Raw genomic sequence first — 18,434 nt, 5'->3', positions numbered from 1 at the left:
ACATACCAAATCTAGAACCGAGATGGCTGGAACAGTCTGCGGCAGCGATAAGAAGAAAAGGAAATATGCAGCAAAATCATTAGTTCAGTCAGTACCCATAGCTGTTGGATTGGATTTCATTTCATTACTTCTGGCACAACATTAGAAAATCTTGCTCTGTGAACAAGCTCTTGCTAGACTGCGAAGAGCTCAGTGTCAGACATATGGAAGAAAACAGACATAAGAAAGAAGGATGTATTTTTAAGGAAGTACTTAAGAGAGAGAGAAAACACAAAAAGAATCAAAATAATTTAGAATTATTACTAAGCAAAAATTAATGATAAAACTTGAAGGTGAGCATGAGAATAGTCTATAGAATTGATCATTTGTAGGACTGTTCACTCCAAATACTTACTCAGAAATGCTTGTGAAGGCTTTCCTTCCAACACGTGATTTTGTTAGCACATAGTACAAGTAGATAACTTAATATTTCAGTCGTGGGACTCACATTCTCATATAAAGTGGATACTTATTAAAACATTATACTATCTAACAAAGTTTTATAGCTCATCTCAATGGTGTTGCTTATAATAAAAGGCTATGCCTCTTCAACTGTCTTGATATCTTTCCTTCTATAGCTTTTGTTTAACCTGTTTTCATCCTTAACTGCATGTAACAATTTAGAGGCAAGTAATTCTTTACATTCAACTCAGTTCTTTCTATAGGTGTCACAATATGCTTTACATGATAGCATTTAGAATTGGAGTGGAGAAGAGACAATAGCAGCAATTGAAGACTGGTGCACAAATCAAAAATAATGGTTTGAATAGAGGGAAGAGGAATAGAGCTTAACTTGTTGTAAAGCACACGGAATAGGGTAGTGGGATCAGAGATTACTCTGATCCACAAGAGAACCCATGAGGATGGTGCACAAGTTGCATGCTTTCATGGAAGAAGCTGAAGAGTCAGAATACTTTAGATGGTAGAAAAAAATAATTAAAATACAGAAGACTGAACTCAGGAAATTGGGCACTAAATTTGGGAAGAACAAGTTTGGGTAAATAAATAGGTCAATGAGTGAATGGGAAGGAAATTTGGCTATGTAAGTAATCGCGAAGAGGGGTCTGGAAATAGTTCAAGACATGAACATGTGTTTGAGAATTGGCAAGTTCAACTGATGTGGTAGATAAGATTTCTTATAAGGAGTAGGGGAAAAAGCACAGTAGGTATGACAGCTACAAAAGACAGAATCATATAGCATAGTAACAGACCCTTTGGTCCAACTCATCCAACTGACCTCATCCATATCCCTCTAAACCTTATCCATTCTCGTCTCTGTCCAAATGTCTTTTAAATTTTATAACTGTACTGACCTCTAGCATTTCCTCTGGAAGCTCATTTCATATATGTATCACCCTCTCTTTTAAAAAAAATTTGCCCCTCAGGCCCCTCTTAAATCTTTCCCAACTCAACTTCAACCTACGCTGCTTAGTCTTGGAATCCCCTACCCAGGGGGAAAGACTTTAGCTATTCATTTTATCTAACTCCCTTATAATTTTGTAAATCTCTATAAAGGTCACCCCTCAGCCTCCGACACTCCAAGGAAAAAAGTCCAGGCCTATCCAAATAACTCAAACCCTCCAATCTTGGAAGCAGCATGGTAAATCTATTTTGCACATTTTCCAGTTTAATACCATCCTACCAGGGCAACTGGAATTTTATGCAGTACTCCAAATGTGGCCTTACCAATATCTGCTACAGCCATAATGTGACACCCCACTTCCTGTACTCAATACTCTGACCAATGAAGGCAAGCGTGCCAAACACATTCATTACCCTAACTGATGTCACTTGCAATAAACTATATTTCTGTAGTCCAAGGTGTCTCTGTTCGACAACATTCCCCATGACCCATACACTAACTGTGCAAGTCTTGCCCTGGTTTGTCTTACCAAAATGCAACACCTTGCATTTACCTAAATTGAACTGTCAGTCCTCAGCTCATTGGCCCAGTTAAACAAGATCACACTGTTCTCTTAGATAACCTTCTTCACTGTCCACTTTACTACTAATTTTGGTCTCACTTTCAAATTTGTTAACCATGCCGTATTCTCATCCAAATAATTGATGTGATCAACAATAATGGATACAATCCCTGCGGCACACTTCTGGTCACAGATGTCCAGTCTGAACAACTGTTTCCTACTGTCAAGCCAAATTTGTATCCAACTGGCGAGCTCTCCCTGGATTCCACATCATGCAACCTTACTAACCAGTCTTCCCTGTGAAACCTTTTCAGATTTGTCAACAGATCTGACAAAATAGGTTAGCTGCAACCTTTTTTGGACAGAGATTGATGGATGAGAAGAGAAAAAAAATCAGTTGCACACAGTGGACAAAATTTTTAAAAAGTTAAGTCCAGCTGTAGCCAAAACTCTAGCAGAAAAAAAAAGTTCTAAATCCTGAAGGAGTTAAGTTCGGAGACAAAAAAATGTAGTCAAGATGACAGCACTCTTCAGTTTTTCCATGAAATGAAGCAGAATGCAGCAAATTAGAAACTTCTGAACTATTCAGAACTATCTTTTTATGCTGTAACATTATATTTAAAATAAATGCTGAAATTGTAAGCTGTAAAAAGGTTTTTAATAGAATTCTAAGCCCTGTTTCGTCTTGCTTAATATAATCAGCAATTATATGGTTGGTTGGCAATGCAGTAGCTTCTAAGACTGTTGCTGAGTTGCTGGATTTACTATCTGGAATGAATGGCAGTGATTTTGACATCTCAAATAGTCCGGATTAACACAAACCTAACTACAGCTACATAAATCCTTTATCTGAAATTCTTGGGGCCAGCTGTTTGTTTTGGAGTTTTTCAGATTTCAGAATAAATGACATTTTCACAGTGAAATAAAATAAGTATTACCTACAGCACATGTACTCGTGAATAATACAAGCACCGAAACACAACTGACACCTGCCAGTGCTGGGCCATGCCACCACGTCACATCTGAGAGATGTGGGTTGAATGAGTTGGGTCACCTGCTCGCACGCCAAAATGACGCTCTGTACTCCATGAAAAGAATTTCGGAGCTTTTCGGATTTTGGATAAAGGATTGTGTACCTGCACAGTGGTTATCTGAATTAATAATTTTTTTGCTTAATTTTTATGAGTTGATATTGTTAATGTACAAAGATGAAATGTATTGAAACATATAGAAGATAGAATCCTAAAAGGATGACTAACTTTTCAATTACAGAGGATACTTAATTTTCCTTCACAGAAATGAAGCATAACTAAGCTAAAGAGAGCATTATTCTTGATATTTTGCCATGCCGTTGTACTATTTTATTTATAATAATCTGCAAATTATTTATGCCTTTTCAAAGGTATCTTCTGATATAGTCATCCTTCAAATGATTTTAAGCAAATACTTTACATGACGAAAGGAAACATTGAAACTACCTGCAGTGACTCACTTGTGGAGACACTTAAGACTCAGAGTCAAGGTGAGGTACAGCATGGAATCAGACGCGGCCGAAAAACTCATGCCAACCAGATATCCGAAAGTAATCTAGACCCATTTGCCAGCACTTGGCCCATATCTCTCTACACTCTTCTTATTCATTCACCCATCCAGATGCCTTTTAAGTGTTGATTGTACTAGCCTCCACCCTTCTACTGGCAGCTCAATCCATTAATGCACCACCCTTTGCATGAAAATATTGCCCCTTAGCTCCCTTTTAAATCTTTCCCCTCTCACTCTAAACTTATGCCCTCTAATTCTGGATTCCCCCAACCCAGGGAAAAGACCTAGTCTATTTACCTTATCCATGTCCCTCATGAGTTTATAAATCTCTATAAAAAGTCATTCCTCAGTCTCTGATGCTCTTGGGAAAACAGTCCCAGCCTATTCAGCCTCTCCCATAGCTTAAACCCTCCAACCCTGGCAACATTCTTGCAAATCTTTTCTGAACCATTGCAATTCTTCCTATAGAAGGAAGACCAGAAAATATGATTAAATAGTTCGCTACTAAACATGCTATGTTTGGGACACCCATGTTTAAGCCAAAAAAGATTAGAATAAACAATTTCAGAAGTGAACAGAAACAAAGTCTAATTTTACTCTCCTTACCCTTGCCCGCCTTTCCACCTCCAATCTTTGCATGATAAGTGTTGCATCAACATCATCATCTTCTTCCTCTTCATCATCATCATCCTTCTCTTTGGACTCCTGTAACCGCTTTTGAAACTGCCACTCAAGCATAAGCTTGCGAAGACGGTCATTCTCCTCAGATGTACGATCAGGCTTGTTCTGTAACTCCTGTATCTCTTTGCTGAGCATTTCCAAGAGGTGTTGCTGTTGTTGTTTCTCCATTTTCTCCTTTGCATCACGTTTCCAGGGATCAGGTGAAAGACTATCACTCCCAGGCATCTGTTCTTTGCTAATTGTAATGTATTGCAAGTCCCTGCGCTCAATAGTGCGAGGCTGTTGCTGAGGCTGTAGTTCACGGATTACTGTATCTTGAGGTCGTGATAGACTAGCCATTTTTTCTGGCCTTGGTTGCTGGATTACTGGAGTAACATGAACAGGTTGAGATGGAGTTATGTGCAAAGGTGGTGGACCCCTCATTTGGCCAATTTTCCTGTCCTGTTCACGGCGTTTCCTGTCCCGCTCTTCCTCTAACCGTGCTTTTTCTTTTTCATACCAACGCTGCTGATCTTCTCGTTTTCTACGATCAACCACAGAGCTTGGATTTGATCCTTGTGAAGCAGGTGGTGGTGGTGGTGGCGGTGGTAGGGGTAGGTCGCTATGGGAATTATCAAAGTCAACTGCATAATGTACTGGTGGAGGTGGTGGGGGTGGTGGCAACTGATTTTCCATTCGGATGGGCTGGGAAACCGCAACTGGAGTAGCCTGATTTGGAGCTGGAGTTTTCCAACGTCCAGGCCCACTTTTATGAGGAGCAATTGCAGTTGGTGGGAGAGATTTTGAAGAGTAGTTCAGCTGCTCTTGACCTGATACACTTGAATCCATTGAGGAAATCTGATGAGCCCATACATCTGGCTTTCGATCCAAGTCTTTCTGGTATTCTGTATCTCTACGAAGCATATCTTCCTGTCGCAATTTTTCTGTGTGGAAAGCTTTTGTCTCATGTAATTCTTCTTGTGAACGAGTTCCACGCTGTTATGGAATTAAAAATACATGATAATGAAAATACATGCTAAAATGTGTTGTTTTGCACATGTAAAAATAAATATTTCACAGCTGAAATGTTTTAAGAACTGCAAATATGTTAATTTAAAGCAGTTTAAAGTCTTGCTATTAACTTGCACATAATTAGAAACCCTACCACTGTAGCAAACTAGATCCTAATTTAGTAGTACTAGTCACTTCATATCAGAGAACCGCCTAGGGTAGAGGAGAATGTAGAAGGGATACATTTTGTTCAAAGCACTTCCATGGCTTTTTGTCCAAGTTATGGAAATGCAAAATTAGCTCAAAAAAAATTCTAAAACACAATTCTGTTCTGGCTGCTGCTACCTGATGAAGCAGCGGCACTCCGAAAGCTAATAGTTCCAAATAAATCTGTTGGACTATAATCTGGTGTTGTGATTTTTAACGTTGTCCACTCCAGTCCAACACCAGCACCTCCTCTTCATTTATTTGAATCTTTGAGCAATTTCACAGGATATTACTTATAATTGTTAATTGGCAGCACATTGTAGTTTAATCAATAATACAAAATTAACCTTAAAAAGTCACTTGGTATTATAGAACTCAATTTTTGAAATAGACAAAACAGCTTTTCAACTTGCACTCATAAGAACAGAACTAGAAAAGGGTCACCAACCAAATGTTAAGTTTTCTCTCCACAGATGCTGCCAGATCTGCTGAGCTTTTCCAGCAATTTCTATAACAGCATCTGCAGTTCTTTCAGTTTTTATTTGCAAGAATACCAAGTCTTGTTCACCATTCCCTGGTGCATTCTCTGTGGCAACACCTCTGCTAATCAGAGTCCACTTGACAACTGAGCAGCATCCTCTTCTTATGTCGTATGAATTATTATTCTCATTAAGATTGGTATGCGGGGGTTAAAGGGGAGGGGGGAGGGAGTGAGTGAGGGAGAAAGAGAGGGAGGTTTTCAGACAGACGGGGAGTGAGAGAGAGAGAGAGAGAGAGAGAGAGAGAGAGAGAGAGAGAGAGAGAGAGAGAGAGAGAGAGAGAGAGAGAGAGAGAGAGAGAGAGCGCGCATGCGAAAGCATGAGAGAGAGAGAGCGAGAGCAAGAATGAGAGAGAGAAAACCCGGAAAACAATTAATCAGGTGATAACTCAGCACACATTGGAAAACAGTGTTTAAGTGGCTGTTATATGGTTAAATAGTCAAGGTGCAAGAACACTATTACCAAAGACATTCATAATAACCGAAGATTTAATGTTGACACACAACACAAGTCGAAGCTAAAATCAAAACCTACCGCTGGCAATTATTGCCTTTGACCAATGGTGAAGCAGTTCCAGGGAATGAAGCATAATATTTAGGTTGCAATGCATAACATTAACATGCTAATTGTTACTGAGCAGTTGCAACCCAGTATTTGTCCAGTTCTATCAAGTTTTGATGGAGCAAAATAAGATGGAAGCCCATCATGCTGTACAGCAGGGCTTTACATTTCTACAACAAATTTAAATCAGAAAGAGTAAATTGTTCATCTCTCATTACTGCATTAACTCAAATAATATTTGTACTGCCACAAATGTGAATAATCTTCATCATAGTTACATTATGCTGCACCTCCAATAGTTAGCAGCACAATATAACACAAACATTTGTTTCAGTAATAATTCCTGTTCTTTCTGCCCCAAATTATTTTATTCATACTGTTTTTAAGTTGGTCTAAAATTTCTCAAGTTGCACTGTTCATACAAAATAAATTACTGTGTTATATAAGGGAAACTACAGCTTCCAGATTTTCGCATGTGTCGCCCCCACCTCACAGCTCCTACAGAGATGCATAAAGATAAGCGAAGGAGGCTATACTTTCAAACTTACACAAGTTACCTCAGTTACATTTTTCTAATCATCAATTTTTAACAGCTAATTAAGGCGTATTCTATCCATGTAGAATTTAATTGATAAACTTTAAATATTATAAAAACATTTTAGGTATATTTTTCAAACTTCAAAGGAACAGATAAAGTATGCACGGAATCTTTGGACACATTTATCTTAGCAAACAGTCACTTTTTCTGTCATTCAACTGTTCTATACAGATTGGTGATGTTAAAGAAAAACATTTCTACTCCCACTTAATGTAAGAAGTGAATGTGAGTAAAATAAGCTAGTTAGTTAATGAAAGCAAGCACCTATCAGGGAATGCTACTGCAGAATTGAAACAGGACACTTTAGAAACACTTTTAAAATATCTTTGTCATAAAATAGAACTGTTCTGACTCTAGATACCACATATCAGCATTAAGTACAACTGGTTCTACTATAACTTGTGTTTCTTCAATATGAATTGGCTTTAACATTATTGAAGAATTTAGGCCATTATTTACAGAACGCAAACTTTCCTTACCTGTATTGGCTCTAACATGATTCTGGCCTCATTACTTTAAATGAGACGACTATTGCGTGATTTTCTTATAATGCGAGATCACACGAGAACCAAAACTACTGAGTTATATCAGAACGGAATGTATCGCCAAATTTGGCGTATTCAAGTTCCATCTATTCTGTCCCTTGTTTCTCCTCCGGCTACAAAAGTACAGTTGTGCTCATTTTCCAATTGTGCTATGACCAATAACATTGTCAGTTAGGACTCTAGTAAAGACAATTTGATATAACCTCACATTCAAAGCCATTCACACTGAACCAATGTGGCTAACAAAGACATTTCATTTTAGGCTGAGCTATACTAAATGTTACAGAGGTGAAAACCAGACTCTCATTCACAGATTCACCCAACTTGCTGGAGTCAGAGTCACTTAGTTACATAAACTACGTCCTGTAATTGACAAATAGTAGATTGATTTTTCGATCTGCAGTTAAACCTAGGCAATATCCAGTCCACGCTGTTGGTTAAAATGAATGTACTCCAAAGTCACCATGTACAACCCTAAAAATGAACAGCAATATCGCTCCGAAAATCCAGTGGCATCAGCAAAATAGGAGATTGAACCAGAACAAAGCAACCAGTTCCTGTTGACCTTCATTTTAAAGCAGCAGCTTTCAATTACATAATACCTCCTCATATCCTTATAATTTCATCAAGTATTTCAAATGAATGAATTCATTTTGAAGTGCAATCAATGTTGAATTAACATTTTGGCAACCTTAGCAAGAATCTGATGAAATAGTAAATTTCTCATTTTATATAATTTAATTTTACCCGATTCATGTTTTTATTCATCAATTCCAGCTTCTGTTTCACCTTAGTTTGCATTTTTGAACTTGAAATTCCTTCTCTATCTTGTGAATGGATCTGCGTGGGACATTTCTGTAGCTATTAAACATTCAGCTAAATAGGTAAATCATATATTTATGAGCATCCTCTAAGAGAAGGTGGTTATACAGACTTAGGTTCTCTGAATTTTCAATTAAGTAGCATCAAGTTTTTAACCAGTTAAAATAATCCTTGAGAATAGTTAAAACAGTGCACTCAAAATTAAGAGTATATAATTAAACTCAAAAATTAAAAGCAGACTCAACAGTTTTGCTGTCATTAATAGCCTTGATCAAAAACAGATCATTTTATAGAAGCTATCATTCATTTTTTATTTCCCTTTAATCTCTGGATAGTTGATAAACAGCTTTACAGATTAAGCATTGTTAAAATGCAGTCTCACCTGTTGTATTTGGAGAAATGTTGTACTACTACATTTGTAACCAGAAGTTATCATAAACTGAATTTACAAATCATTCTAAAATACAGAGTATGCAGTTCACCCTCACACCTATAAATCTTTTTCATCAAAAACACTAATGATTATTCTATTTAATTCTGTTCTCTTACCTGTACGGTGCCACTGAATGTCTGCTCCTGCATCATTGTTCGGTCATCGTAGTGTTGCCACTGTCCAGGCACAGGACTCACTCTGTCTTGGGATCTAGATGTTGGGAAAGTGAAATATTCCCTGGCATATGTTTGCGTGGGAATTGGATATGCTTCAGGTCTTGTAGGCAATACTTGCTCCTAAAGGAGAATTAGCAATTTATTTAATTGAAGCATTCATTAATGATATATGAATTAAAAATATCAAACATAAATAGTTTAGAAGCTACAGGAAATATATCATACATAATATATATGATTGCTATTGAACTTTTATAAAAGACCTCTTTAAAAAAAGGGTGTTTAGCATTATAGATTCTGTTCTAAGAACTGTGTCAAATCAGCTGTTCAACCTTATAGGTGAGGGGTATTGACGAAAATAACTCCCATTTCCATATTTACAAAACACAGCAAAGACTTTTCACCCCAAAAAAAAATCGCTAGCTATCCATAAGCGGAGTTTAAAGTTCAACCTTTACAATCCCATTGTGAATGCTGGTTGGGTTGCGGGGGTCATAGCCCACTGCAAGATGGTTGGTAGCCCACACTGTATAACCAGTGGTGACCCTGCTGAGACACAAGAACTGGTGGATATATGCTGGAGATGTTAACACTTAGCAGGGGGTAGCACATTGGACCCGTGACCATGACCACCTTCTCCAGGAGTTCCATACTTACTAGTAACACCATGGTACAAGAAGAGCGCAACCTTTAATATTTTCTGTGAAATATTTAGATCTCCTTCAACTATATGTCAACCTCAAATTTCCTCTTCGCAGCTGCTTTCTCAATTGCTTGGGAGCAGACACATTGGGGGTGGGGGATGGCAGCATCTACATGCCACTGTAAAACATTGCTATGCTTCTACAATACTCAGTGTTAAATGGCTAATTAGTTTGACTGTATTCCTGTCACTGCTGGGTGGCTCACCATCTACATGGCTACTTCCAGAAAGGTGGTCGCCATCATCATCATGACTTGGAAATACATCACCGTTCCTTTACTGTTGCTGGGTCAAAATCCTGGAACTCCCTCCCTAAAGGCATAGTCGGTCTATCAACAACAAATGGACAGGAGCAGTTCACCACCTTTTCAAGAGCAACCAGGAATAGGCAATAAATGCTAGCCCAGCCAGCAACATCCACATCCCATGAGTGACTAAAAAGAGGATGATGATATGGGGGGGGGGGTTGTTCCATTGTCAGTGTAAATTTAATGTTTAAAACTTTGCAACTTTTTAAAAAAAAAGATTGAAATAGCAGTTTCCGATAACCTACATTAAATACTGACCTCTGCGCAAAGGTTCCCCGTGGAGACTGACTGAATCTTTGAGGTAGGTGCAGTAGAATAAACAGGCTTGACACCAGGACTTGGAGGTTGGTCTTCTCATCCAAAAACAGAATTAAAAGCATCAATTATTTACTTCATACATCAATGTCTGAATTTCTTATGCACAACACAAACAAGAAGCTTCTTATAAAATAGCTGCGTATGAATTTTTATGACTGATACTTGATGACAAATAGTTGGCATCACAACTACTCAACAAAGCAGATACATTTTTTTTTGTCAGTGTAAGCCGGAGGGAAGAGTGTACTGGAGACCAATACTTGGAAACAGAGATAGGGAATCAATGAGCAGTGAAAGAACAAATCAACACCAAAAAATGGAGCGCGAGAAAAATAGGTTGGGGATCAGTTGTCCAGAGAACCCAACGATGAGGAGCACATGCTTTAAAGAGATCAGCTGCAGCCAGGGCAAGTGACATTGTGATGTGAGTGAAGTCTCAGAGTCAATACAAAAGTCTTCAATAAGTCTTGTTCACTTCTGTTCAGATAGCTTAATACAAAGTGTGGCAGGATTCCTCAGCTTCATGGGGTGCCTCTGCTTTTTAACTGCAAACTCCAAGAAGCCTATGCCCTGGACAACATGTGCAGGAACAGTTGTCAACTGAGCAGCTTGACATCGGGGTTTCAGTGCTTGAATAGCAGCAGACAGCATCAATCTGCTACATCCACAATGCGCTGCTGTCATTTCATAGTTGAAGGATGGGTAGAAAGGGAAAGGGTGGCCACCAGACACACAAAGTAGTCAGATCAGCCAGGTACTCAAGGAATCCTGGACTGTAACGTCAATTTGTATTTAGTCCTGAATACTAGCTAGAGTGATGGCTCATCTGGGGGACTGCAGCCACAACCACTGGTGGTTCAACTGTACAAGGCAAAAAAACAATAGCTACAATGGAACCTCAATTAGACAAACCAAATATTTCTGAATTTACAGATTTGAATCCATAATGCTATTCTACTTCCAGGCCAAATTTTCCAGTACATCAGGACCAATAAATAGCGACATTCAGGGAAGAGGTCTTACAAGTGGGATTTAGAAAACCAGGAATGAATAGAAATCAAAAGTGGGAGCCCCAAATTATGCCAGGTACAACAGAGTACTGAATATAAGACAGGATTGTTTGCCGAACTACAAATGCTTCCAATTTACCAAGCCTCAAAAGGAGTACATTTACCGTATCGAAAACCTTCTGAAAAATCCAAATCCTTATCTGTTCTGCAAGTTACATCCTTATGAACTTCACAACAGGTCTGTCCACTTTCCCTTCAATAAATCAATGCTGATTTGTCCAATTAGATCATTACTAAAAATGTACAATTACGACATGTTTTATTTTGATTCTAGCATTCTTTTCCCCCCCCACTAATGTCAGGCTAAGAGATCTGAGAGTTATAGGGGTCTACAACACAGCGTGAAAAAAAACCCTGTTGATCTATCGAGTCTGTAATGGTCAAAAACAACATAACTTTTCATTGCATTTTCCATCATATGGCCCATTGTCTTGTTTGCCTTGGCATCGCAAGTCTACATCTAAATATTACTTAAATGTTACGAGGGTTGCTACCTTTACCATACTTATTTGCAGTGGCTTATAGATTCCTATCACTCTCCGGGTGAAAATAACTTTCCTCACATCCCCAGTGTACCTCTTGTATCTTACCTTAAATCTATGACCCTGATTATTGAACCCTTTTCCAAGGGGGAAAATTTCTTCCTTATCTATGCCCCTCACAATTGTACACATCTGAATCATGCTCCCTTCAATTTCTTCTGCTCCAAGAGAAACAACCCCATCTGAAAAGGGTCACTGGACTCACAACATTAACTCTGCTTTCTGTCCACAGATGCTGCTAGACCTGTTGAGCTTCTCCGGCAATTTGTGTTTTTGTCCCAGTCTATCCAATTTCTCTTCAGCCCAGGCAATATTCTACATAAATCTCTACTGCACCCTCTCCAGTGTAAACACATCCCTCCTATAATGTGGATTCCTATAATGGGTTTCCCATTTTCTCTTGCTCTTTTTAAAAAAAAATAGATGACATTTGCTATGTTTTAATCTGCAGGAAATGTTCCATAATCAGAACCTATAGAATTATGGATGATCATCACCAATGTATCCTCGATCACTATAGCCACCTTTTTCAATACTCTGGGATGCAGATAATGCCCAGTGGAATTTATCACCTTTTGGTACTATTAATTTTTCCAATACTTTTTTAAAATTAATACTAGTTACAGAGTAACAAAGTGAGAGTTGTAGAGTGTGAAACACTGGGAGTTGAGCTAAGTGAGAGTGATTAGGGAAGTGGGGGCATTACTATGTCTGGTTTCCCTGACTACTTCCACAGGTCCAGAAGGGGCGGGTGTACTCCAAACATTCAAAAAGTGACCACCCAGGTAGCAAATGAAAGGCAGGCAGGCTATAGCAGCGCAGCCATTTTTGAGAGGGGGTGCTTCACATTGGAAGTGCTGCTAGCAGATTTAAGTTTGTGCTTGGGTGAACACTAGACTTTGTTGAGGACAGTGAGCAGCAACAAGCTAAGACTTATTTCCTAAGGTCTGGTAGGTGTTAAAGGGGCAGGGATGGTAATCAGTGGAGTGGTATGCTCTTCCTGTCGGATGTGGAAGATCTGGGGGCAGTCAAGTGTTCCCAAGCAATTATGTCTGCACTGGGGGCAGCTCCTCTCAAACTGCATGTACTGGTTGGAGAAGCAGCTGGACTCATTGAGATGCATTTAAAAGCAGACTGTGTGATAGATAGTATCACAGAGGTGGTCACACCAGACACTCAGTCAGGTAAATGGATGACTGCCAGCAGAGGTAGGCAGGTAATGCAGAAGTCTCCTTCAACTATGCCCCTCTCAAACAAGTATAGAATTTTAAATATTGTTCAGGGAGTGAGGATAGCCTCTCAGGGGAACAAGCCGCAGCCAGGTTTGTGGCACCACAAATAGCTCTGCTGTAAAGCAGGGTATGGCAAAGTCCAAGTGAGTAATCGTGAGAGGGGAACTCTAGTTAGGGCACAGTCAGGTGTTTCTGCAACTGTGAGCAGGACTCCAGGGTGGTGTGTCACTTTCCTGCTGCCAAAGCAAAGGACACTTTGGAATGGATACAGCAAATACTCAAAGGGGACTATGGTCGTTAAACATATTAGAACAAACGAGCAAGTAGAAAAAGGGATGAGATCCTGCACATAGGACGTTGGGCAGGAGTTAAAGAGCAAGACCTTAAAGGGGAGTAATCACTGGATTACGCGCTGTGCCACATGCTAATGGGAGGAGTAGGATAGGGGAGATGAATGTGTAGCTGAGATGCATACGGCAGGGATTCAGAATTTTGGATCATTGGGATCTCTTCTGTGACAGAGGTGAAGTGTATAAGAGGGATGGGTTGCACTTGAACTGGTAGGGGACCAATATCCAGAGCAGAGATGTCCTTGTGCTACTTGAGAGGCTTTAAGCAAGTCTGGCAGGGGGTTGGGACCCTAAACAGTGGTAAGGCAAAACAGAAGGTTGAGGCGAGTAGAGATGTTAAAGGCAGCAAGTTAAATTGACAACGCAGGCAATAGCATAGCGGGGAATAAAGATTGATGAAGTAAACTGCATTTATTTTAATGCAAAAGGCCTGATGAACTCCGTATGAATGGAATCATGCGACTAGGAGATCATAGCTGTTACAGCAACATATCTGCGGGGATGGGAATGACACGACAGTACTGGCAGCTCAATATTCTGGGATATAGAATGTAATTGCCAAAAACGGATATCCCCACAATTTCATCAACAGATGCATAAGGGAAAGACAATGGAATGAGGACATGCCACAACCCAAAGGACTAGCAACACTACCATACATCAAAAACATTTCTGAACTGACAGTCAGACTACTGCAACCACTAGGATGCATAACAGCACACAAACCAACAGCCACTCAGACAACAACTCACCAGGACGAAGGACCCAATACCCAGCACGAACAAAACCAACGTAGTGTACAAAATCCCATGCAAAGACTGCAAAAAACACTACATAGGACAAACAGGAAGACAGCTAACGATCCGCATCCATGAACACCAACTAGCCACGAAACTACACGACCAGCTATCCTTAGTAGCCACACACGCAGATGACAAGCAACATGAGTTCGACTAGAACAACACTATTATCAGACAAGTCAAACAGAGAACAGCCAGGGAATTTCTAGAGGCATGGCACTCATCCACAGATTCAGTCAACAATCACATCGACCTGGACCCAATATAACGGCCACTGCAGCGGATAGCTGGAACTGACAACTGGAAGCGGCAGATACAAATCACTATAAATGCCGGAGGAAACATCACAGAAGCGCTTGACAGGAGGCTCCCAAGCACTGAGGATGTCACCTAGACAGGGGACGAAATGTCTGCAACACAAATTCCCAGCTTGGCTAACAGAACCACAACAACGAGCACCCGAGCTACAAGTCTTCTCCCAAACCTTGAATCTGGGATACAGATGCTACAGGAAGGTTGGGAGGGGAGTGGTCCCTTGGTTCTTTCTTATAGTCTTCCTCCATGAAGGCAGACACAAAGTATTTGTTTAGATTCTCTGCAATTCCATTATTTCCCATCATAATTCTTCTGTTTCAGCACATAGTAGGCCCATATTTGTCATCACTAATCTTTTCCATTCCTAAAGGATTGGTTCAGATAAAGTTTATTAGACTAATAGCTGGAATGGGAGTGGGTGGGAGGAAAGGATTGTGACTTTATAAAAGAGAGGGTGGACAGGCTCAGCTAGTAACTTTCAGAGATTAGAAGAGTAAGAGCTGACTTGAAAGGGTTCAGAAAAGATTCACAATGATGTTGCCAGGGTTGGAGGATTTGAGCCAAAGGGAGAGGTTGAATAGGCTGGGACCGCTTTCCCTGGAGCATCAGAGGCTGAGGGGTGACTTTCTAGAGGTTTATAAAATCATGAGGGGTATGGATAGGATAAATAGACAAAGTCTTTTCCCTGGGGGTGGGGAAGTCCAGAACTAGAGGGCATAGGTAGATTAGATTAGATTACCCACAGCATGGAAACAGGCCCTCTGGCCCAACAAGTCCACACCGACCTGCCGAAGCACACCCACCCAGACACATTCACCTACATTTACCCCTGCACCTAACACTACGGGCAATTTAGCATGGCCAATTCACCTAACCTGCACATTTTTGGACTGTGGGAGGAAACCGGAGCACCGAGGCGGGAATTGAACCCGGGTCTCTGGCGCTGTGAGGCAACAGTGCTAACCACTGTGCCACCATGCTGCCCACAAGGTTTAGGGTGAGGGGGGGAAAAGAAGGGGCAACTTTTTCACGCAAAGGGTGGTACTTGTATGGAATGAGCTGCCAGAGGAAGTGATGGAGGCTAGTACAACTGCAACATTTAAAAAGACATTTGGATGGGTATATGTATAGGAAAGGTTTGGAGGAATATGTGTCAGGTGGTGGCAGGTGGGACTCGATTGGGTTGGGATATCTGGTTGGCACGGACGAGCTGGACCGAAGGGTCTGTTTCCATGCTGTACACCTCTAAGACTCTGACTTGATTAAAACACACAAGATCCTGAGGGGTCTTGACAGGGCTGATTTGGAGAGGTTTATTTCTCTTCTGGAATGACAAAATTTAGGAGTCATCGATTAAACTAGAGATGAAGCAAAATTCTCTCTTTCAAAAGGGGTGCAAATCTTTAGACTGATTCCTAAAAAATGATGGTGGAAGCAGGTTTCTTCAATATTTTAAGGCACCAATACACTGATGCTTGTTAAGCAAAGGACAAGATTATCAAGGGGAAGGCAAGTATGCCAATTTGAGGTTACAATGAGATCAATCATGATATTACTGAAAGGCAGAGCAGACTCAAGGGCCTGAATTCATGAGTTTGTATGTCCTCATTAGGGTCACTCTTTCAAGGATGCTCCTTTACAAAATTATTAATTTGCCTTTTCTTACTGCACAACACTAGATTTAAAAATAGTGCATTGTCTAGTTAGTTCCTTGACATACTGATCGAGAATGCCATCTTGTGTACACAGTAAGGATTGGCATCCACAGTGTTACTGCTAATTAACATTTATCTTGTCTGTGTGTAGATTGAAGATTCCATGATTACTGTACCACCTTTGTTCAATCCCAATCAACATTCAGTTCCCAACCTTGCTCACCCTGCAGCTCCATTTCTGTAACAGCAATTAGATGATAACTGTTAGTTTCTCGCTGTGCAGTCAATTATCCCACACCAATGTGTGAACTACACAATTCTTTCTAACCCTATTCTGACTTCAGTAATTTTAAAAAGATAACAAATAATAAACAAATAAATAAATTCCTTAATAAATAAATTAACCTTAACTTTTCTGTAAAACTCTGGTTCAACATAAACTGGACATACTGTGCCCAATTTGGGCATGCACTTTATGAATGATTTGAAGGCTTTAGAGAAGGAAAAGATCAACTAGAATGGTTTCAGTAATGCAAGTCTTCAGGTGTGTGGAAAAACTGAGTCAGTTCCAAAGAAGTTATATCAGACTCAAAAATTAACATTTGTTTCTTTCTCCACAGATGCTGCCAGACCTGAATTCCTCTTGTATAACTTTTAATTATTGGACAAAGTGAGGCTGCTCTTGAAGTAAATGCTGAGATGAGACGGAATAGAAACATTCAATGTCATAGATCAAGACAGAGTGGTTAGGTAGGAACTGTTCTCGCTGACAACAGGGATAAGAAACAGGGCACCAATTTAAGTTGGTTAATTGGAAAAGAACAAGGAAAATTTATATTAGCATTTAGTTAGCATCTGAAAAGCACCAAATATGGGGGCAAAAGTTAAACTCAGAGCCTTCAAAATGGAATTAGAAAAGTCCAAAGTGATAGATTTGCAGCGTCACAGGGCAGAGTGATATCCTTAGGTGCTTTTCCAGAGAGATGGCATAGACAACAAGCTGAAAGGTCTCCAATACTGTAACCATTCTATGAACTAACTGAACAACTACATCTGGTTATTTTCTTAGTTTTATAACACTGCTATAAATTAGTTCAGAATTTTAGACATTAAACATATTATTTCATTAACGTCTCTAGAAAAGTTGCTTTATATTAATTTGACAGCTGTTTAAGGATTTTAAAATTTCAGTACTGAACATAAATACAAATGAAGTTACATCACCTTTGAACAGAAATCTCAAGTGTTACTTCAAATTCCAATTAAGAAATACACAAGATTTACCTTCACATTACCAAAGTGCATTAACAGTAATACTAAGATCTGCACAATTTTCTTCAATTCACTTATTTCCTGTTAAGTGAGTCATCCTTAACAAACATGGGAGAAAACTTAAAACCTCAGAGATTCTGTTACAGTGTGACAAAAATTACACCTGCTTACACCAGCGTACATTCTTTGGTTGAATCACCATATTCTGTGTAGCAACTCTACAACTTGTGGTTGACAACTGGCAGGTCCAAGTGGCTATTCACCACTATTTAAAATAATATGGATTTGGATTCAGACAGTTATCTTCAAATTTCTTTACATAATCTATTTTTTCCCTGCAAGGGTGTCATGGTGGCTCAGTGGTTAGTACTGCTGCCTCAGAGCGCCAGGGACCCAGGTTCGATTCCCACCTCAAACAACTGTCTGTGTGGAGTTTGCACATTGCTCCCATGTGTGGGTTTCCTCCCACAATTCAAAGATGTGCAGGTTAGCTGAATTGGCCATAGAGTTCAGGGATGTGTAGGTTAAGTGTATGGATCTGGGTGGGTTGCTCTTCAGAGGGTCAGTGTGGACTTGTTGGGCCGTAGGGCCTTTTTCCACAATGTAGGGATTCTATGATTCTGTGTTATGATCATGTCCCAGAATATGCCAGGAGACAAAAATCCCAACACTCCTGCCATGGTATTACATGACAAATGTTTAAACTTTTAAATAAAATATGCTTACATTGCCAACTAAGCCTACTTTGAGATAGATCCGCACACAATCCAGTTTATTATAAACCTTACACAACCTCGCCAAGTTCAGCAAA

At 39.7% G+C, this 18,434-nt stretch overlaps 1 protein-coding gene across 6 annotated transcripts in view; it reads right to left on the bottom strand.

Annotated features, from left to right (window-relative positions):
- Positions 1-18,434, bottom strand: part of afdna (afadin, adherens junction formation factor a) — a 224,583-nt gene that overhangs the window by 18,176 nt on the left and 187,973 nt on the right. For all 6 annotated transcript variants that reach the window (XM_060831656.1, XM_060831652.1, XM_060831654.1 and 3 more), the window contains 3 exons: positions 10,328-10,419; positions 8,999-9,178; positions 4,113-5,162 (listed from right to left, as the gene is read on the bottom strand). In XM_060831656.1, the coding sequence (XP_060687639.1) occupies positions 4,113-5,162; positions 8,999-9,178; positions 10,328-10,419 (1,322 nt within the window). The remainder of the gene's footprint in view (positions 1-4,112; positions 5,163-8,998; positions 9,179-10,327; positions 10,420-18,434) is intronic.

The sequence above is a fragment of the Hemiscyllium ocellatum genome, chromosome 10, assembly GCF_020745735.1.
Source record: "Hemiscyllium ocellatum isolate sHemOce1 chromosome 10, sHemOce1.pat.X.cur, whole genome shotgun sequence".
NCBI lineage: Eukaryota > Metazoa > Chordata > Chondrichthyes > Orectolobiformes > Hemiscylliidae > Hemiscyllium > Hemiscyllium ocellatum.
The sequence above is the reverse complement of the archived record's forward strand: the minus strand, read 5'-3'. Positions and strand labels throughout refer to the sequence as shown.